The sequence below is a fragment of the Kwoniella dendrophila genome, chromosome 2 (assembly GCF_036810415.1).
Source record: "Kwoniella dendrophila CBS 6074 chromosome 2, complete sequence".
NCBI lineage: Eukaryota > Fungi > Basidiomycota > Tremellomycetes > Tremellales > Cryptococcaceae > Kwoniella > Kwoniella dendrophila.
The window spans coordinates 778,290-799,175 of record NC_089477.1 but is presented as its reverse complement, the minus strand read 5'-3'; the positions used below and the strand labels follow the sequence as shown (position 1 = coordinate 799,175).

General features: G+C 40.7%; 6 protein-coding genes across 6 annotated transcripts; 3 read left to right on the top strand and 3 right to left on the bottom strand.

The window, feature by feature from the left end:
• Window positions 1-586: 586 nt before the first annotated feature.
• L201_001711 (uncharacterized protein) lies at window positions 587-2,467 on the top strand (the record flags this gene model as incomplete). The annotated part of the gene is made up of 6 exons (XM_066217498.1): window positions 587-798; window positions 931-1,067; window positions 1,136-1,205; window positions 1,264-1,390; window positions 1,442-2,323; window positions 2,393-2,467. The coding sequence occupies 6 exons, from the start codon at window positions 587-589 to the stop codon at window positions 2,465-2,467; spliced, it is 1,503 nt and encodes a 500-aa protein (XP_066073595.1).
• A 744-nt stretch (window positions 2,468-3,211) lies between these two features.
• On the top strand, window positions 3,212-7,674 carry L201_001710 (uncharacterized protein; the record flags this gene model as incomplete). Its single annotated transcript, XM_066217497.1, has 20 exons — window positions 3,212-3,430; window positions 3,539-3,642; window positions 3,719-3,779; window positions 3,852-3,926; window positions 4,037-4,349; window positions 4,432-4,452; window positions 4,512-4,604; window positions 4,685-4,880; window positions 4,938-4,979; window positions 5,033-5,104; window positions 5,157-5,279; window positions 5,336-5,442; window positions 5,500-6,085; window positions 6,156-6,276; window positions 6,327-6,392; window positions 6,454-6,655; window positions 6,717-6,891; window positions 6,955-7,387; window positions 7,453-7,525; window positions 7,604-7,674. The coding sequence occupies 20 exons, from the start codon at window positions 3,212-3,214 to the stop codon at window positions 7,672-7,674; spliced, it is 3,153 nt and encodes a 1,050-aa protein (XP_066073594.1).
• An 865-nt stretch (window positions 7,675-8,539) lies between these two features.
• On the top strand, window positions 8,540-9,668 carry L201_001709 (uncharacterized protein; the record flags this gene model as incomplete). Its single annotated transcript, XM_066217496.1, has 2 exons — window positions 8,540-8,789; window positions 9,427-9,668. The coding sequence occupies 2 exons, from the start codon at window positions 8,540-8,542 to the stop codon at window positions 9,666-9,668; spliced, it is 492 nt and encodes a 163-aa protein (XP_066073593.1).
• Window positions 9,669-9,971: 303 nt separating this feature from the next.
• Window positions 9,972-12,419, bottom strand: L201_001708 (uncharacterized protein; the record flags this gene model as incomplete). Its single annotated transcript, XM_066217495.1, has 7 exons — window positions 9,972-10,086; window positions 10,154-10,221; window positions 10,298-10,566; window positions 10,756-10,852; window positions 10,922-11,133; window positions 11,204-11,786; window positions 11,880-12,419. The coding sequence occupies 7 exons, from the start codon at window positions 12,417-12,419 to the stop codon at window positions 9,972-9,974; spliced, it is 1,884 nt and encodes a 627-aa protein (XP_066073592.1).
• A 452-nt stretch (window positions 12,420-12,871) lies between these two features.
• Window positions 12,872-17,352, bottom strand: L201_001707 (uncharacterized protein; the record flags this gene model as incomplete). The annotated part of the gene is made up of 21 exons (XM_066217494.1): window positions 12,872-12,940; window positions 12,990-13,027; window positions 13,094-13,170; window positions 13,244-13,401; window positions 13,464-13,516; window positions 13,581-13,676; window positions 13,745-13,822; window positions 13,888-13,947; window positions 14,009-14,086; window positions 14,143-14,212; window positions 14,270-14,295; window positions 14,356-14,450; window positions 14,506-14,565; window positions 14,625-14,780; window positions 14,868-15,071; window positions 15,153-15,233; window positions 15,313-15,604; window positions 15,676-16,525; window positions 16,577-16,754; window positions 16,835-16,940; window positions 17,001-17,352. The coding sequence occupies 21 exons, from the start codon at window positions 17,350-17,352 to the stop codon at window positions 12,872-12,874; spliced, it is 3,177 nt and encodes a 1,058-aa protein (XP_066073591.1).
• Window positions 17,353-17,822: 470 nt separating this feature from the next.
• Window positions 17,823-19,759, bottom strand: L201_001706 (uncharacterized protein; the record flags this gene model as incomplete). The annotated part of the gene is made up of 13 exons (XM_066217493.1): window positions 17,823-17,886; window positions 17,951-18,022; window positions 18,097-18,168; window positions 18,234-18,340; window positions 18,419-18,470; window positions 18,556-18,795; window positions 18,872-18,921; window positions 18,988-19,067; window positions 19,153-19,232; window positions 19,318-19,380; window positions 19,444-19,462; window positions 19,522-19,564; window positions 19,691-19,759. The coding sequence occupies 13 exons, from the start codon at window positions 19,757-19,759 to the stop codon at window positions 17,823-17,825; spliced, it is 1,011 nt and encodes a 336-aa protein (XP_066073590.1).
• Between the last annotated feature and the right edge of the window lie 1,127 nt (window positions 19,760-20,886).

Here is a 20,886-nt window from a genome sequence, read left to right as displayed (position 1 = left end):
TTTGTTATCACATCGGAAGATACGTACCGGGGTGTACCGAGTCATAGCCATAGCGGAGAAGATTACAACATATTAAGATTAACGGATCAGCGGTCAAACAGCGGTCGCTCCGGTTAATTATTTATCAAGTAAAGCCGAAAACATAAACAAAGGGTTTTGACACGTGTATACCATGCATTTGCGAGACCAGAGAGGCTTTCCAAGCTAAACCTGTAATTGATAGATCATAGCTTTTTGTTACGTTCCTTTCTCGGTTTCATCACTTGGCTTTGAGATACCATTCGGTTTTATTATCCTATCTATATCTCAAACACGTAATTGTGATTGTCAATATATCGTCAACATTCCCCGAAACACATCTCACATTGAACTTAATTGGTCTTCCCATCCATACGCCTATCTACGACGAACTTGGTGGACTGAAAAGGAAAAAACAGCATTTTGGAACTTGGAGGTTCAGCTTTATCTTGTAGGCACTCAAACATCCATCAATCAGTCATCTTAGTTTGTCAAAGTTTCAAAACAGAGAACGCATACTAGCACTACGTTAACCGACTTCATCAGGGTTTCATGAATATATAGCAAGATGTCATTATCGATAACGTCGCCCATGAGCGATGAAGAACGGAAATTGATAGAATACAGGAATTCAACAAACTTTAAATCTGTTAAAAGAGCTGATTCATCTGTAAGCCAAATATTGGATACGAGTGTATATTCAGTGATATATAACTATGATGAGAAAAGTGGGAAATGGGAAAAACAGAAGCAGGAAGGTCCGTTATTCGTTGTACAGAGGTGAGTCAGTTGTTGTCATTTCTTAAATATAGCAGTAGTGAACAAACCATATTGGTTCTATTCCCCTTTATACTGATGTGCCTTGGGAGAGGCTCAATGGTAATTGGTAATGACAAAACGTTTCGATTGCAGAGACAAATCCCCAGAATGGTCATTATACATGTTGAATAGACAAGGATTGAAAAATCCAGCTATACCGCTGGTACCGGGAGAAATGAAATTGACGGTGATAGATCAAGCAATGTTACAAGTAGCTAGAAGAGGTGACAGTAAGTATTAGCTCTGAACCTTTGACCAGTTTGGACATGTTTCCAGCTGACTTTAGAATGAACTGTAGAGCAGAGGATAGGTATATGGTTCTCTGAGGGACCTGAAGTAGTGGAAAGGTTTAGAACTACTGTTTTAGGGTAAGCTTGTTGGATGCGACGGTCTTCGTATCAAAACAGTTAACAATGTTGTCTACAGTATATGTGGAGAACCTTCGAAGCGACCTAATCAGCCAAATGTCACATCTTCACCAGCTGTCCCAACTGCTACAGCTGCTACAGCTGCCGAAGATGGATTATCGAGGTTATTCGCTGGTCTTATGAAGGTATGTTACTTCTTCACTTTCGTGAAGAACAGGTACTGACCTGCTGTCTAGTCTCCCCCTATACAGTCTCCTCCCGTTCAACCAGCTGTTCCTACTCCTCCTACTCAAACAACGACAATAACTGCCACCACTGGTCCTAATACTAGTCAACCAATTCTTACTGCTGCTCCCACCCCAATACCAGCTGGTCCTATACCGGTACCAACTTCCTCAGACCCAATCTCTACACACGGCCAACTCCCTATTTCACCACCGCCCCCTCCCCAGATGGCATCACCTCCTGGTCAAACTGCAGACGACCTACTGATGAGCATACTAGGGATGGCTCCACCTCCGCCTCCTGCTCAACAGCCTCAACAAGCTCAACAGCAACAGCCATCCCCTGAACACCTCGCAGTGGGATCAAACGGACCACCGATTCAAAACATATCGCCCATACCTTACCCATCAGCACCACAACCTCAACGTTATCCTATTCAGCAGTTTCCCCCACAATCTCAATTTCAACAATATCCTGTACAACCTATTCCTCATCCTCAATTTCTGCAAAATAGAGCTACTCCACCTCCACCTGGACCTCATTCGCAATACTCACCCGTAGTTCAAAATCAACAACCACAACCAAGGTATCACAAAATTGGAGATGCTACTTTCGCTCAAACAGCAGCTACAGCTTCTTCTTTACCACCTCCAACTATTTCACCCAATCCACATTCTGCTACACCTTCACCTGCTATCCCCTTCCATACTCCAGCTCCGAATACACCTAATCATATAGGAATGAATCAAAGACCTAGAAATATCATCGCTGAATCTGTTGTAGATGGTTTAGAGAGAAGAGAAAGGGATGAAGGGTTAAGAGTTGCTGGTATTGGATTAGGTAAAGAAGAAAGAAAACTGGAATTTACAAGGAGGGTAGCTGATCTGATATTGGTATGTGGCTGTTCAAAAACTACTACTTGTACGATTTAAGCTAATACTTGATATACTTATATGTGCTAGTCCGACGAAAGGTTTGTAGACGAGTTATGGGAGAGTTATCTAGATAGAATGAGCAGAGCTGCTCAAGGTGGATAATCCAATTATCGAAGGAATAAGTTTTCAACAAACTACAAATCCAACATTAAGAAACACCGTGGAATTACACTGTGCTGGCTGGAAGACGAGAGAACCTGGGTGGGCTCAGGATGAAATGACTTTCAAGGAGAAGAGAGGAGAAGTGAGGAGTAGAAGTATCATTTTTGGTTTTATGCTAAGGCAGCTTTTTTTACTTTTTTTTTTGGCTTACAAGGGTGGAAGGATGTCCATCTTGTATTTGATATGGTCGATGTTAGATCATGTCAACCCCATGCATAAACCATGATGATATACTGTTGCGTTCAAGGGGTATCGACTACAATGCTAGTCTTTGCAGATCAAGTGTTATCTGTGTCCCCCATATAAAGCAGTCGCGTGTGAAGTGCAAGTTGATCAACGTAACTGTGAGCTGTGACGCGGTGGTGGTGTCTTGTATACTTGTATACATCCGAAACACCACCATAAGTAGACAGCAACAACATTGATTTCACAGCAACTTTGAGGATTTTTCAACTAATGATAGTAGTTCCAGTATTATTACATCACCTTGAATCTGAGAATAAGATAGCATATTGCTACAGATAATAGACGTTCTCACCACACTTGAAACTTTGGTATTGTACCTATTTGTTCATCCCGGTGGTCTAGCTCAAAGTAGTGGTGGTGGTTCAACCTTTCTTGGCATCAAAATACTGGTGGTACGGTAGTTGATATTTGAGATTGAAGATAATTTATTATTTCATAATGTCATTACCACTTCATTTAAGATCATATCGTGAAAAATCAAAAGATGAGTTAACAAGAGATTTTTATAATGTACCTACACAATCAAGTTTACCTGGACCTTCTGATCCACCTTCAGTAGTTAAATTAAGAGAAAGACCTTATAAAAATGGTCAAGAAGAATTACAGTCAATGGATATAAATGCTGTTATTTCTGTCGAAGGGAAAGAAGAAGTTTATGTAAGTCTTATTATATATTGAATGCTCTACAGTCGCTACTGATTTGGATTAATGGTAAAGATCTGAGCGGAATATGCTGATATTAAGATTTTCACTTCACTTACACAGGCAGGAAGATTAAGTTTATTACCACCTTACTTATGCTTCATAAGTTTAGATAGAAAGTCGTGTAGATGTACAATTCCTTTATATACTATCAGGAGGGTCGAAAGGTAAGGCTGGCTCAAAACACCTCGAATGAGTTATACAGAGTATAGCGCTAATCAGACGGACCATAATTACCAACAGGTTGAACTCGAGAGCTGGTGTATTCGCTTTATCACTTGCAACATGGCATGGAATGAGGATTGTGAGCTGAATGTATAGAGTCTATTTATGCTTTGAGCTAACAGTGGTGGAACTCGCTCCTGCATTGCAATAGATCCTTCAACTTACTTCACTGTTACCAACCGCTGAACATTTCGCTATCTTGTTGAGAGATGCTTTGAAATCACAAGTAAGTCATTCGTCCCTTTTTGATTTTCAAGCCCCACTGCTCTTCCCCTAGCATCATTTCTAACTGGATCACGACCCTCTTTGATCTTACTGACAATGTCATTCTTACAGCTATCCGCGATGAAACAATTGAAACCATTCCTACCGTCACTGTACTCAGAATTCCTCTTGTCTTCCCCTGTATCAACTGCAACAGGTCAACAGCAGACGAACGATTTATTACTTGATGCCGAATCAAATGACAAAGCTGCCTCATCCTCAACAGCAGCTGCATCACATGAAGGAGAAGGTGATCTGAGAGGGCCTGGTGGTGAAGGTAAAGGGATATATCAGAGAGGTCTAGGTGAACAATTTGGGTTTCCTGGTGATGCGAGAAAAATGAGGGAGAGAAGTAAGATGAAATTGTGGAGAGAATATTTCATGAGTTAGTTGAACCACTCTAACAAGCACCTGCAACCTTGTCTTATCGCCAAGTTTGATGTAGCTAACTATTTTACCTCAATCAGTTCATGGTCGGAATTTGACTTGTGAGCTTATGACTTCATGCTAAGCTTACGGGAGTATACGCTCATACAATCTTACCTAGTGCTTCGTTATCCACCCTTCCAGAGATTATTGCAGGTCGGTCTTCCTTCGAGGTTACGAGGAGAATTGTGGGAAGTGATGTCAGGTTCAGTCTGTAAGTCTCACTATCTAAAACGTGATTGTGCAAAATGCCGATCACGGAACCCTCATATACTTACTCTTCTGCCTGAACAGATCTACGTTTCGCCAATCCAGAAACATATGGTTTATTGCTATCTCAAAATGCTGGAAAGTCTTCACAATCAACAGATGAGATTGAGAAAGATTTGAATCGGTCTTTGCCTGAATATAAGGCTTATCAATCTGAAGAAGGTTTGGCTAGATTGAGGAGGGTTTTGGTAGCTTATAGTTTCAGAAATCCTGAGCTTGGGTTAGCTATAGCGATCCGTACGATCAGTGCAGCAGCTGATCCCATGTGTATTTGCAGGTATTGTCAAGCCTTAAATATAGTTGTTGCTGGTTTATTGATGTGAGCTATGCCACTTGTTGTTCTCCATCTCAAATAGCTGATGAATTACATAGTTACATGTCAGAAGAGCAGGCTTTCTGGTTGTTAGAAGTACTTTGTGACAGGATATTGCCTGGATACTATAGGTAAGCTACGGTAATCTCGCCTTTAGGACGAAGTAGCTAACAGCATGTCTAGTCCGTCAATGGAGGGAACTTTACTTGATCAAAGGGTATTTGAATCGCTTGTACACCGATGTTTGCCAATGATACAAGAACACTTTGTATCTGTGGATGTGCAAATCTCGGTGGCGTCATTACCGTGAGCTGCTTGTGTCCCAATTGTCAAAGAATATGAGCTAACGACTGATGTTACAGCTGGTTCTTGAGTTTATATATCAACTCTATGCCCTTGATTTTCGCATTCAGAATCGTAGATTGTGTCTTGGCTATGGGTGTCAAGGTGTTGTTCCAGATCGGTTTAGGTAAGCTGTCGTATATACTGATCTGTAACGTCAAAGCTGATATATGAGGACTCTCAGCTGTTCTCAAAATCAACGGAGAAGCCTTACTTGAGGTGACAGACGATGGGATGTTCATCAATCTCATGAGATCATATTTTGCTACGATAGGTGATTCAGCACATCCTGATCATCCTGACCCAAGAGTACGAGCTATAACGAATTTCCAAGAGTTATTAGTGGTAGCTTTTAGAGAATTCAACGTCATAACTGATGATACGATAACAGCGGAAAGAAAAAGATTAAGAGCGATAATTTCAGATGAGATCGAAAAGTTTTCAAAGAGAGCTGCTGTGAGGAATTTGAAGAATATTGGTAAATTTTCGAAAGAAAATATTGGTATCATATATGATCATTACTTCTCGGCAATTTGTTCACCTGAAGCTGGACCTTCAACATATACGTCAAATTTTTCCCCTGGTGACCAATTTGATCAACCACGTATTCAAGTTGATGCTCAAGGTAGAGTAGAAACTAGAATTGATCATAGGACATTTAGAGTTTTCTTATCACAAATTGCAACTTGGGCAAGAGAAGAAACTGTAACTACAAATGCTTTCATGCAAAGAACTGATAGAAAAGTAGCAGATCATGAATTGATTGACAGGTAAGCTATCTTATTACTCCTATCAATACTCAAGGGGAAATAGCTGATTTTATGGGTTATCGATTATAAGATTATTCTTCGCTTGGGATTCTCAGAATCAAGGGACATTATCCTTACAAGATGTAGTATTAGGCTTAAATCGAGTGATGACAGCAGGATTAATGGAATCGATAGAATGGTTCTTCGAATTGGTAAGCTGATATTTAGGTCTTGCAGCACGTTAGCTGACTTAGCATTATAGCACGACAAGGATAAAGATGGTTTCTTGACGAAAGATGAGGTTATTCAATTATCAGAATCGCTGCTCGTAAGTCATGGGTCCTTCCATAAACCCCTTATGCAACCAGTAGCTGATATTAAGTACCCAGTTCATCTTCCGGAACGAACCTGGAGATATATATCTTGCAGCAGTATCTAAATTCATACTGAACGCATACGAATTTGGCGATGCTACGGCACCGGAGGGAAGTGTAGATGAGAAAGCACCCATAGATGGGGACAAAGAAACTGCTTCAGGTGCAAGAGAAAGATCAAACTCGTCGGCGGGACCTCATAACCTACCTTATTTGAGTAAGTTGTCTATTTTTACCGGATTCAACGTTTCGAACAATCTACTGACAGGATTTCACAGATTTGGCTACCTTCCGAATGGTCGTTTTGGCAGATGAATTGTTGGAAAATTTCTTCGCGAACGATTTGACTGCCTCATTCCAGCTTGTGCAGACTGAAGACGAAGATTATCATCAAGCTCATCAGAAATCAGAGGGGTTACTAGGCGGATTGATGAACCTTGTGGTTACAAATGAGTTAGTCTAAAAATGATGTATCCTGATTGATAAAAGCTGATCGTCATTGTTTCATGGTAACAGGAATAAAAACCGATTGAACAGACTTGCCGATGGATTTGGATCAGCTTTAGGTAGACATGCAGAATGGCGTAAACCGGCATTGTCAAAAGCGTCTGATCCATCCATCACACCATCTTCCTCAAGTGATTTAAGAGCAAGAGAATCCTTGTTGACACCTGCGCAACAAGCTGGACAATTCCAAAGGCAGAGATCAGCTTCAGCAGTATCGAATACATCGACCAAAACCACTGATACCACAGGTACAGTCACACCTGAAGAAAAGAGATCATTGGCAGATGTCGAGTTGCGTTATAGAGAAGAAAGTCAAATGGTCAAAGCTGCGCAAGAAGCTGTTATGCATAGACCAAACTTTGCCATCGATGCAATTGGCGATTCAGATGATGAAGATGGTGATGAACCTGAAGAAGGTGATGATGCTGGTGTAATGGATGAGGTAAGTATATCCTGTCTTATGCACAATATCACGAATTTACTGATCATTCTAATTTGTATCAATAGGTCGAAGCGTTCCTTAAAGCACATGGAGCAGATGATGAAGGATTAAAAGGTGAACAAAAGAAAGTAGCGGAAGGTGAGTTTACTTTATATACACTTCGATCTGAATCGTCAAGTAATTGATGATCTCTCGCAATCCTCTCCAAATCTACAGACTTACTCAAAGCTGAACCTATGGGAGCTAAAAAGAAAGAAAAAGAAACGGCAGATTTAGTAGATTTGTAAAGATAGATTACGATTTATACCTGAATGTCAAACAGCAGTGGGGGACTTGGACAAAGAACCAACCTTCTTAAACCCCCTGGTTTTGCCTAGAAGTTGCAAGGCTAGAATGGGATGGGTGTTTTTCGCAGTGCATTTCGTGACTATGTGCGGTTCAGTCATTTTTAGTCATGGCCGTTTTCAACCCCACAAATAGTGACTCGTCTTTTCTATTCGATTAAGTCACTCAGTTGACATTGTACAGTTGCTCAGTTTTAGCGTTTCTATTTCTTCTCATTATACGCATTCTTACGATCTTTTTTTGAACGAGTAATGTGAATATGCCTTTCTTACCTAACGTAATAATTCATTATTGATGACCAAAATTCTCTCTTGAACAATCCAATGCGCTGAGATCGGGAATGTAAAAAGCCCTTGTCGTTGTGGCATGGGAAGCCATGCAATTCGCCACGTTGTTGCGCGATCCTGTATAGTGCGTTCCACCTTCAAAGTTCGACAAATGATTTGTCTAACATCAAGGGGGCCACAAAAGAATTCTTCCTTTGCACTGCCATGACACATTTGACATGTTTTAACACCGTTGTATTTTAAGGGTGATAGCTTATCGAGTCTTTTAGCGGATGTACAAGTACTACAAAGGATGTGGTATCTATTGTATTTCGAGTTTGAGCCTTATACAGGAGCGCTTATTCACATAAATAACCCATCAAAGAGTGGGCTCAATTAAAATCCGTTCTTGAAGAAGTTCTTCCAGAGTGCCTAAGCCAAACCCGTATTATCCGTTGTTCTTCTCAGTCAATACCCTACGCCACGTAGCACCGTTTTTTTACCAATAGTCTAATCACCCCCGCATTCTGCACATAGCAACATGACTGACGACGCTACCCGATCTTCAGCAAGCTCCGCTCAGAATACTAACTCTCATCCAGATGATAGCTCTACCACGATATACACTCACGAGAGAAATACCAGAGATCAAGGTTTATCAGATGAGACCACCGAATCAACATCAACCGAAACTCCTTCAACAAATCAGCACAAACTCTTGAATTACTATAGGGAGAGATTTCCTTCATTTGATCTTCAATCAGGTGAACCAGCAAATAAGTCAGAAGAACGTGGGATGTCGACCTTACCGGCGACTGAGACCACATCATCTGAAAACGCGAATACACAGTCTCTTTCAGATTATGAGGGAAGCCAAACGGAACAAGGATCCAGCTCTTGTAGAGACGAGCTCGGTTCCCTTAAACAGAAGCCCGATTTAACGCAAGCCGGAAGGATAAGCTCTAAGATTTCCAGGGCGTGGGGGAAGTATATTAGGCGATGAGGACATACCATCGGCTTCGGGTAAGACTTCTTAGCTATGTTAGGAGGTAGCGGTAGCACATAGGTATGATGATACTGTACTGTATGTACTGTAGATAAGCTTTGATACAAACTCTTTGATCGAATTCTCATTTGCTCTTTTGTGTGATGAAAGTTCTTCGTCAATGTGCCAAACCTGAGGCCAAGCAAGTCTTTAGGCAGTTTTTGGCGAGCTATCCTGCCTGACAGGTTCCCCACTCTTGGCGTCATTAGGATCAAACAATTGAACTTGAAAACTACACAAAGCCTGATTATGTCTCCGTGAGTGCTCACGGGAACGTCAAACATCCACCAAGCATTGCTTCGTGAATTTCATCCGTGTAATTTAGGGATTACTCTATAAAAACTCTTCACTATATACAACTAAAGCATCATACAACTTCATAGTTCTAAACACCATGTCGATGACAGAAAAGGATGCCTCAAAAGCTACATCAGCCCACGAGAAGTACAGCTCCGATGCTGATGTTGACGAGCACACTGAAGTGTCCGCTATGGGCAATCCAGCCATCGTCCAGCCACGTTCGCAAGCTGCGAGAACATCTGCTGCCTATAAGAAGTTCGAAGGTTGGAAACCTACTGCAGGGCCTGCACGTCGTGGACCCACTGCATCACTCAGTGGCGGATGACACCGGAAGATGTCAAAAAATTAGAGTATTTGAATACAAAACTGAAATCACCCAAGTCACCTCGTTGGGAAATTCCTTTTGACAGTTTTTACGATTAATAGGTAGAAATACCTGAAAGCGTTACACATCGATAGTATCCCAGTCTGGTTTGCATACATTTACTATTTGTGCTCTTTCGACAGACGATAGATCATATACACATTGTGCATTTTATCATGATGGTTTCTGGTGATTGCAATGTCCACGAATACAGATTCACAATATCCGACTAGATGTTATACAATTCCCCTCAGCGATATTATTCTAGACTTTAATGATTACGTCCTTTCCTTGCCAAATACAGATTTCATAAGCCAGCATTAGCAACAGCTGACCTAAGAAATCGACCAAAGCGGAATGTATAGGTAAAGTGTATGAGCTAAAGTAGATGAATACTATCAGTTCGAGACAATAAAACACTTCGAAGAATAGTATGTAAAACTTACTCTGGATCCAGATCTTTTGACCAGAAGAACAAGGTCATCCAATGCGCCAATATCAAGGAAATCGCAGTCTAAACGAATATAATAGCCCGAGGTCACATTTAGTCTTCGTTGACACTTTGGTCGATCCTACCGGTAAAAACTCACGGTTAAAGCATAACAGGCCCACCCTGCCCAACCCAAGTTAAGATCAGTTATCCACCCTGCCCAGTTGACGAAGAACAAGAAGGCAGCTTGACAAGGGAAAGCAATGAGATAAAGTGTTAAGCCACTCTGAAGTGGCGTTAAACCTTGATTCTGAGCTGATCTGGATGGTTCCGAGGTATTTGAAGTTAAAGTCTGTTTGGGATGTAATAACGTATGTAATGACGTAGATAGTCTATTGGCATGAATTGCTCCTATTGACCCGGTCAAACCTATATATGCCAAAGAGATTGTCAATATGGCTATAACTTGTCCGTCATGCGCGAGAGTATGAGTTGTGGTGACGAGAATGGCAAAGGGGTGAACGTGACAAGAAATGGACAAAGGAAGAGAGGAGGCAAAGGAGAAAGAGAGACGAGGGGGGGGGGAGGCGGACAAGGAGAGTAGAGCAAACAACTTACCTGTCATTGAAATTGCTAGTAAGGCGAAACCGCGATATTTCCCGACACCTTTAGCTAAGACCATTCCAGTACCACTTGAAATGAGCATAGCCCCGATCTTGATATTGAGTTATGATCAGCTCCTTCAAACATGGTACGTCTGTTAGTCAAGGTAAGATGGACATACCAATGGTACCCATCCACCTTTAGCTACATTCTTAACCCATTCATTTCTCATCACACGTCTAGTAAACCATCCTGCTGCTATTGACATGGCAATCACAGCTAAAAGGGGTATGACAGTATCCATAGCTCCTACTAAAGCGGTACCCAACAAAGCGAGGATGAAGAGCGTGAGTAGATCACCAAGGCATGCTGCTACAGGTGGAGTAATATTATCTGTGACGCGAAATGAAAATGTCAGCTTTTTGATATAATGAAAACTTTTACATTATTGAGTCTAGTTTACCTGGATCAATTCCCCACCAAGTAGCTAAAACAATCAAATTACCCATGAAGGTACCTAATATTGCTGATGAGATACCTGCTGCACCCATACCAGTAGCTAAGACCATTAGAAGTTGTTTAAAGCCTGGTCTCGTATAACCTTCGTGCCATTCTTCAGCAGACATTGATAAACCTGGATCTATAGGTTCACCAGTTATAGGATCTATACCATTGACTATGGAAGTCGAATTTGAAGGAGGTTTAGATGGAGAAGAGTCACCTAATCTATGAATAGTTATCCAACCTAAGAAAAAACTTATGAAAGCAGCTAAACAAGAAATCAACAAAGCTTGTAAACCTAATAAAGTTAAATTTGCTAATAACATTGATTTTCTAATTTTTTTATGATTCAATTCACCTATATTTGATGATGTACCTAATCTTGCAGATAAACACATTTCTAAATTACCTTTTAAATTCCCAATCATTGGTATTAAAATGAATAATTCATCAACTCTTCTAAACACTCTCCATCTAGCTAAATGTTCTAATAGTTCTCCAGTGAATACTAATCCAATCAACGATAACAGTAGTGATGGCGTTGACTACGACAAAAGAGATACATTGATTAGCATATTGACATAGTAATATTACTGCTTTCATGAATTCAGGATAAAGTGAGGGTGATTCTCACTAACCTCTAACAGGAGACTCCTCAAATCTTTCCATTTCCCTATACCTATTCCTGCTTTTTTATCCTGTATATCTTCAGGTTCGGCATATTCAAATCTACTTCTTATTGGTCTTTCACCCCCATCTAAAGATTTAGAGTTTCTATCAATGTTCAATCTGTCAAATTCATTTGCATCTTCATCATCAAAATCGTTCAATTCGTATTCTTGTGCTTGCGAAGCTCGTATTTCTTCTTCTCGTTCAGTTGACCTAGCTTTACCCTTCCAAAATGATTGACCTATTATTGTGGTAGTATTACCTTTCCAAATTGGAAGACTACTTTCATCTTCTTCCCTATTCACTCCTATACCTTGTCTAGCTGAAGAACTATTCGAATATCCCCTTGTACCACTTGAGTTTGAACTTTCACCTAATTTGTCATCATCATTTATACGTTGGTAGTTATCATATGATTCGTCATTTGATGAAGTTCCTATAGTTGCTGCTGCTAATCGTTTAGCCTGTCTATAGTGTTCTGATAGATCTCTTTTCAGGATTGGTGACATTTTGGGCTGGATCTATTCAAATTTCCATACAAGTGACCCACGAGCACCCGTTTGTGCTTAGTAGTATCTTCTTTCTTGTTATTTGTTTCTTTCTATTGACACAGGTGATAAATGATTATAATATGTAACAGAAGATATGTCAATAACCGCAGTATTACTCAAACGACGATAAATGATGAATAATGATGCACGACCAGCCAAGAAATACATAACTTATATCTCGATCAACAACAAAACACGTGGCATTCCGATAACGTTATTCTCAAACCGACTATCACCGTAACCAAAATATGAGCAAGTTACTGCATATACAAAAAGGAATGCATGCGAATGAATGTATCAACAAGGATTTACACAGAATACCCAGATAATTATGTACAGTATGTTATGAAATTATGCGTTTGATGAAAGAAAGTCGAAGCGTCAAGCTTTTTAACATCCGGTTGAGAGTTTTAAGACATATCAAATCCTGCTCCAGAAGTGATAGCCTGCAGTAATTTGGTACGAAGAGCTTGTTCAGACTATACGGAGTCGTCAGCTATATTGATAACATAAGCGATAGAGACTCACTGTGTATCCAGGTAACTTGAGAAGATTGAAACACGCCGCTATTGATGGACAGATGAACGGTATCAGCGGAAACCTTTTTCCGGATTCCAACACGTCGCACTTACAAGCTGAAGGTAACCGTTCTGTATCTGAACCGTTGAACTTTACACCAAATTTAGGTGACAGATAACCAAATCCTAATCTGTATATGCGAATTTGTGGTAAGCTACACGTACGGCCTTACTCGCAGAGTTCACGCGTCGAAGGAAACTCACAAAGGTGGCCTTGAACAACTGGTGACGAAACGCAATAAAGCTCTTCGCTGCTCGTGCGTAAAACTCTTAACAACCTTCCAGAAAAGACGAGGGGTGGTATCGTTGGGGAAGCCACTGACTGAGCAATGTGCTCGGAGATCGTCGATGTCAATCAAAGTCTAGCATTTAGAAGAAAAATTATCAGCTTAGATTCTCCCTTTAAACGGGTGAGCCAACCGACCTCTTCGCCGCCTATAAGTTGTTGCAATTCTTGTTGATCAAACATTCTAAGCCCTACGTGCGAAGATGGTATAAGCTGGATTCCTGGATTTTTCCTTTGATCCCGCTAATCACTCACATTTTGCATCTATCAGATCTGATAGACCATTAAAGAAAGCTCTACTTTGGGCAGCGATCTGACGGTCAAGCTTGTATTTACAGACGAGTTGAATATCTGAAAAATTGTTGTAAGCCCAATGTGGAGTCACTGAGTCTGGGAGCTTAACAGCGTTTTCAACTTACATTCGTGCCTGTTCTCAGCAGTAACGGCAATTTCTGAACCATTTGGAATCAAGTCTACAGTCTTCTTTATCCCAAATTCTGCAAGTATAGGTGACGTCAGCGCATTGAGATTGGCAGCGTTTAAACCTAGCCGTTGGCCTTACCATCTTCAGTAATAGCGAAATTCAAAGCCAATTCTTCTGGTTTGGGGTAATTCTTCAGGACTGGAATAATAAGTAAAAACGTCGTCAATATGTATATCCAGCTATTGGTGATCTTACTTACTGATTAACCCTTTATATAAGTCTTTATCCAGTGAGTTCAGATCATCAAGATATGATTGTCTTCCCAGCCATTTTGCCACTATATGTCAACGAATTAGCTTCAATCACAATATGTGCACCAGAAATCTAACTCACAGAAAAAGTCGGCAAAGGAAACATCAACAAGCATGCCTTCATATATGGCTTTACCAAGGATTTGACCAATCTATATGAACGGCATCAAATCCTTGTCCGTGACATGATGATCATGACCAGGACTTACAAATCGATACCATTCCAATTGATGTGCTAAATTCATAAATCAGCTGAGGAGGTGAGGGCTATCTAAAAGCTGAAACATGTACTCACGCTCCGTAGCATAAGAATGAGAGTTAGGATATAGCTCATTCTGGTCGGTAGCAAGCCACAACCCTCTATTTGTGTCGAAAACCTCTTTGGACAAGCTATAGAATGCTATCTTAGCTGGCAGATGACATGATACATACAAAAATGACTTACTTTGTTAAAAACTCCTTAAACAGACCTCCTCCATCTATACCCTCTTCCGTTAAACCATATCTGCGACATTTATATTAGCAATTCCATTCTCAAATATAGAAGATCGGAGAATAGCTTACTGATCTACAAAAGTGATTTCTATCCTACTTTTGAGCGCTGGTCCCAAATCACCCAATTCATCAAAGCCATCTCTGGCTATATGGTTCCGTCTGATTTTGGCATAATTCCTTTGGCGCCTACTATGATAATCAATCCCTAATCGCCGTTGATCGGACCTATGGACGGGCAACTCGTATCAGCGAATTCCGATGGGGACCGGAATTTATCGTTCTATATGTAGGGGATAGGAAAGATAGACTTACTCGATAAATTTCCTAAAGACCTCTAATCTAGTCTGAAAGGGCACACTCATAGGTAAGTTATTAAGCAGACCTAATCTAGGTGAGATATATGCCATTTGTCGCTTGGTAAATCTTTGCCTTGCTCTGGCCCATCTCGGTAAAGTCGATGAATCACTCATTTCGATATCGGTATCGTTTGATTGGGTCAATTCGGCATCTTCGAAACTGTTATATCATACGAGAAAGATAATTATAAGCGTCAGGTATACAGTCTGCGGTGTTCTGAGAGTATAAGAGCCGACTTACACAGCAGCTTCAACGAATCCTTTCAAGTCTAGTTGAGACTTCATTACCCAGAAGTCGGGATCAGCAAATTGACGTCTACCGCTGAAATACATTCAAGCACGTCAGCTATGGGTTCCCAGTGACCAGCAGGCATCGAGGGTCCAGGTGTGTTGATGCTCACTTTCTTTCAACAATTCTTGTAACACCTCTAGTGAATAACCCTCTGATTTCCTCATTACCCATTTTTTCAGTCTTCTGATCGCCTTCAAACGTATTCCCGTTCACTGTCTTACTACCACTAACACCATTCATGTATCCCCAGAATGCTAGATCCCTCCATATCTCCACTAGTTCAAGTATTTCATCTGTAGACAAGGCATTATTTGCTGTGGAGAAGAATTCATCATCTGGAGTTAAAAGTAAATAGTGATTGTACATATATGTGAGTAATACCAATGAAGGTGAGGCGAGGTCTATGAGGACAATTAAGATATTAGTCAAGTCTAAGCGATATACGAAATCTAAAGGCCTGATCAAGACTTACTATCATTGAAGGTATCCCAAGATTCTCTTTCAGCCGAATCCATCCATTTACCTCTAACGCCTTCTCTCCATATTCGCTTGGTAAGACCTCTACCTCTATCACCAATTAAAAGAGCATCTAATACACCTTCCCATTTTGGACTGCCTCTAAAAGCGCTCAATAAACCTACACAGAACATCGCAAAATCACTCAACAGGGTTTTTGGCGATTTGCCGGAAGGTGTAATTACATGGGATGACAAACTTGATAAATGTTGAGGAGTCGCTAGTATGACAAGTTTACTTGAGATGCTTTTGGGTAGCAATTCTCGTCTAGGTTGTTTACTATGTCTACTCGGAATTACTTGATTTGAAGAAGGTCCATCTTGAATTTCATCATCATCTTCGTCATCACTATCAATCATAAGAGGTATAGGTTCATCTTCTTCTTCAAGTAACCCATCAACCCATTTACCCCACCCTTCACCGACACCACTGAGGACTTTTCCAATAACGCTCATCCATACACTAGCACCTTCTACTCCGAATCTTGATAACATCCCGCCAGTTATACCAAAGGTTGCTAAATTAGCTAAAAAGCATGCTTTGCCCATTTCACTAGATAGGCGCCCTTCATTCAGTATGTCTGTATTCTGCGAAGCATATGGCAACAGTAGGGTAAACAGGTTGAGATTCGTTGAGAGATGAGTTAATGCAGGTATAGGCAGTGAAGCTGGTAACGAGGGAATCGCCAAAAGATGATTGATCAATGGCGGTAACAAAGATGAATCCAAAGATGGCGAGCAGAGAGAGAGAGGAGCTGTGAGAAGTCTGGAGAGGGGAACAAGTGTTGAATGTTTCTTTTTAGGCAACTACAGGAGATTATCAGTACACGGGCAATGATCAAGATCAGATCCACTCACGTTGTGGGCTATCAACCGTTCCATGCTTTGCACGATAGTTTCTACCCATGATCTATCCTGGATGAGTTCCACTAGACTGCGCTTGACGTACTGCTGCGTTGTCGAAGGTAAATGAGTATATGATTTTGAGTTGAATATGGTTTCTACCGACAACAATAGGATCGGTGCTTTGCTTGTTCTGCGAATACAAGGCTGACTTAGCATACTATCAACCAATATATTCCAAACATAATGGCTAGATCAAGCCAGTACACGTACGTAGGATCTATATTGACAAGTTGTAATATCCTTATTGACAGCAGTCCTAAGATGACCGACCAGTCCTGATTTCTATCCGCAGGTCGAATTAACCTATACACACCATCTAAAACGAAACTCGGGTAAGTTGACGATACCGACAAAAGGGTTGTAAGAGGGGACTTACCATCTTTCTTTAGACCTAATTCACACCATCTACTGATCAAGGACTCTATATTTCCTCTGTCTCCACCCCAACCTGTCCTGAGCAGAACAACTAAACCTTTTCCTATGATCTCAACATCGTTCTCATCATTCAACTTATCCAATAAGTCATCCCTAAATTGTTGCGAAACCTTTCTGCCTCTCCAAACTTTCTGTATTCTCAGAGCAGATATCTCTTCCTTCCGCTTTTGTTCTCTTAGATTTCTTTCTTGTCTTATATTACTTAATAAAGCTGTCGAAGAAGTAGCTTGTGAAGTTGATAAGTTGATATCATTATATTTTGAGTTTGATGATGAGAAATCTGGATCAAACATTGTCTATCTTAGCCCTTCTTAGCTAAGAGCCTCCGGCTGAGCTACCTGTATCACAATGATAGAGATATGAGCAGGATAAGATCGCTTGAGATTGTTATTGGTGAAAGATCATGGTATACACCTACACAACGGTTACGAAGCACAGATCATCATCTGTAGTTTACGGTTATTGTTAATCGCGTGCAATTCTTGGGTTTACGTCATCAGTTCGCAAATATTTGCCACCGAGATATTCAGAAACAATTGCATAGACAGTGGAACATGCATTCGGGGATGAACTTGGGACTGAGAACAACGGGCAGCATCCTGTTCACGACGAGAAGACGTTCGAACAAAGCAGAATTCATAACAACCAATGTATATATGTAATATTGAAACGATAAATTTAGATCGCACGGTAAGAGGGTGGAGAGCATCAAGTAATTTCAGGGGTATGACAGATATTCACTCGAGTTTGAATGAGCTGTACCTTAGTTAATTCTGGATCGCTTTCTCATGGCTGATTCACCTGAGGGAGCTTGAGCTTCGCCATCGCTATTTAGAGAGGTTGTATACAGTCAGTTTGACTACGAGCGAACACATACAGAGAATCACTTACACAGCAGGAGCGCCAAAGTTAAGACCATTGGAAGTATCGACTTTCTCGGCGAAAGTTGATCGATCGTTACCACTGTGTGGTGTAGACCATAAATCAGTCAGTCAGTCGCTTCGAGCCACTTGTTTGCCTATATGTGAAGAACTTACCATTGACCTTCTGCGTGCCAAGTGGCGTGGTAGATATTCCAAAGTTCACTTCCGTCAGGTGAGATGAACATACTGACAGACATAGTTTCCTTAGTGGAGCTCATGCAGAATTGGCAATTGTAAGGTTTCAAACTTACCCGTTGTGACCTGGACCATAGTATCCATTGCCAGAGCTGAATACCGGACCATCGGTCTTTTTGGTCCAACTTGCCGCGTCCATGGGATCGTCACCTGTCAAGTGAACCTATTATGACGATGGTGGGAAAGCAGGACATTTTAGTAGTGCCACAAACTCAATTTGCAGGTGGGTGTGCAAACTTACCAAACCAAGACTGTAACTAGGAGTGGAGCAGAAACTTGCTGAGTATGTGATACTATTGATGCGTAATTTCAGTTTTAGCGCGAATGCTTCTAACGAGCACATCGGTACATATAGCTTTGTGTGGAGACGTAACTTACTAAGTTTGGCCAGCCCAGTATAGAGGTTGGGGACCTTCATTGGTGTTACCACCTTGTTGTTCCCATCCTTGTTCGGGTCTGCTAATGACAGTAACTCTGTCTTGATCGAGTTGAGTAGGTGAGGTAAGTGGTGAAATACAAATGGATGATCCACCAATAGTGTTGTCAGAGACATCGCTGGAATGACACGAGAAAACCATATAGTTGGCGCCTCCAACCTTCAATACGGTGTTATCGAGACTAATCGGACACGAGATATTAGTCTTTTTCTGATGACACCGAAGGAATAGCCGAAGATCATGTGAGTCGCACTTACCTCCATCCTCTATCGAAAAGTTTCACAGGGTCTCGGTACTCTCCAACAGGCTAGGAATGCCCCACGTCAGTGAAAGATTTACAAAATAAAGTTTGCTTGAATGTCAATCTACTTACGTCACTACCACCTGATACAACCCATATAGAATCAGCATGTGAATAGTAGATGTACCAGTTACCATCAATTTTGTGAATTTCTACAATCAAGGTAATCGTAATGAAAAACCTAAATCAGCTCATCGACTTTCATTTTGTGTTTCAGGTAGAATGTGATATACATACCTCCAGCCCAGACAGATGGTCTATCTATCATATCTTGATTTTGGAAAACAAGCTCTTCATTGGCAAAGTCTCTTATACCGCTGTATGAATTCAATTATTAGCTGTTATAATATCGACTATGGCTAAAGCGTGTAATAGTTTAAATGAGTACAGATATGCACTTACTCTAAAGTGGGAGTCTTTGTTGCTCTAAGACCATTTCCACTGGTCTGCATGAACAAGTAGGAACTATTGACGCGAGAAAGGGTTAGGCCAATACTTCTCCCTTAAAGCGCTAATGCAGCAACATACGAAGTATCATGATCATAAACTATTAGAATCTATATTAGCTGAAAAGTTTGAGCTATTTATACCGAATGATTAACTCACCAACAAAAGGATCTGGCCCACTCTTTCTACATAATGCATTTTCCTGTATCAGCAAATGTGATTCCCTTATTATACAAGTCACCTTAAACAACGTACCGGAGAGGCTAGAATATTGGACGTCAGGTACAGTACTAAGCGGTTGGTTTGATTAGGGTATAGTTCAACTTACATTGGTAAAAGTAGCTGCACTAGTTAAGCCTAAGAAAACGAGACTTGCAAAAGCGGTGGCGAATTTCATATTGAAGGGAAGAGCGTTTGGCAATCAGCTATCGAATGAATGGAAGGAAGGTTATTGCTGAATTAAGTAAGATAAGTTAAAGAACGTATTTAGTGAGTGTTTATACGAGTAATATATGGGATATGTATGGGAGAGTGAGAAAGAGTTGATAATCTAAGCTCAAGTTAGTAGAGGAATTATGAATAGGCGATGCATTTTCTAGGTCCAGTCATAACACAGCTATGCTATTTATATGGCTACATAGCCTCATTCCAGTCACACTCGTTTTGAGGATTGACTAATCTGAAAGGAGGGAGTTTTGGCTGTACAGTATATACAGTATGAGTAAAAATCTGGATGCTGCCAAGGATTTTTTAGGGGATTGTTATGGCTTTCCTCTTGGCTTGAACATCTACACCGATTGAAGTTGTACTCGTGTATGGGAAGAAGGAGGAGTTTACACACTGTGGTAATCCCTTGGGGCTGGGGCTGACTTGATACCAATATTCCATGTCTTCATCTTCCTTTCTACTCCTTGATGATTGACAAAGGTTGAGTTATGTTTCAAGGTCGAAGTATAAAAGGAATGATCGAGACTATCTTTTAGTTTGTTATATGAGTCAGGTTCATATCCTTTGAAATTGACAATTCGAGAACATTATTGTTAACATGTATCCTCTGACGTGTTTCATCTGATGGTTACTGAAAATTTGGGGGCTTGGTTGTGGTGGAAAAAGCCGAAAATCAATCGGTACCTGCTATTTTCTTTGATGGAGTGCACAGATAGATACTCAATGTCAAAGCAGTGTTTTGCTATGTTATACAACATGAGTCATACGTATGCAACGGGATGACACTGAGCGGTAATTCTTATCATCATAGTGGATTACAATGTATATGTACGCGAAGCCATCGCAGTCAAGTTTATTTATACTTTAGATAGTTGTGTTCATCGGATATATACAGATATTTTGGTCCGAGCGTTATGACCCAAAATTACCTCGGCGATGCCGTATTTGATCAGAAATGTATTTCCATGTTGCATTATTGCTTCCGATTGTAGCAAATCAGGAGGTATCCAACTACAACCGTCACACCACGCAGAATCGAAATATTTTGTATGCATCATGAGTTTTTTCCCACAATAT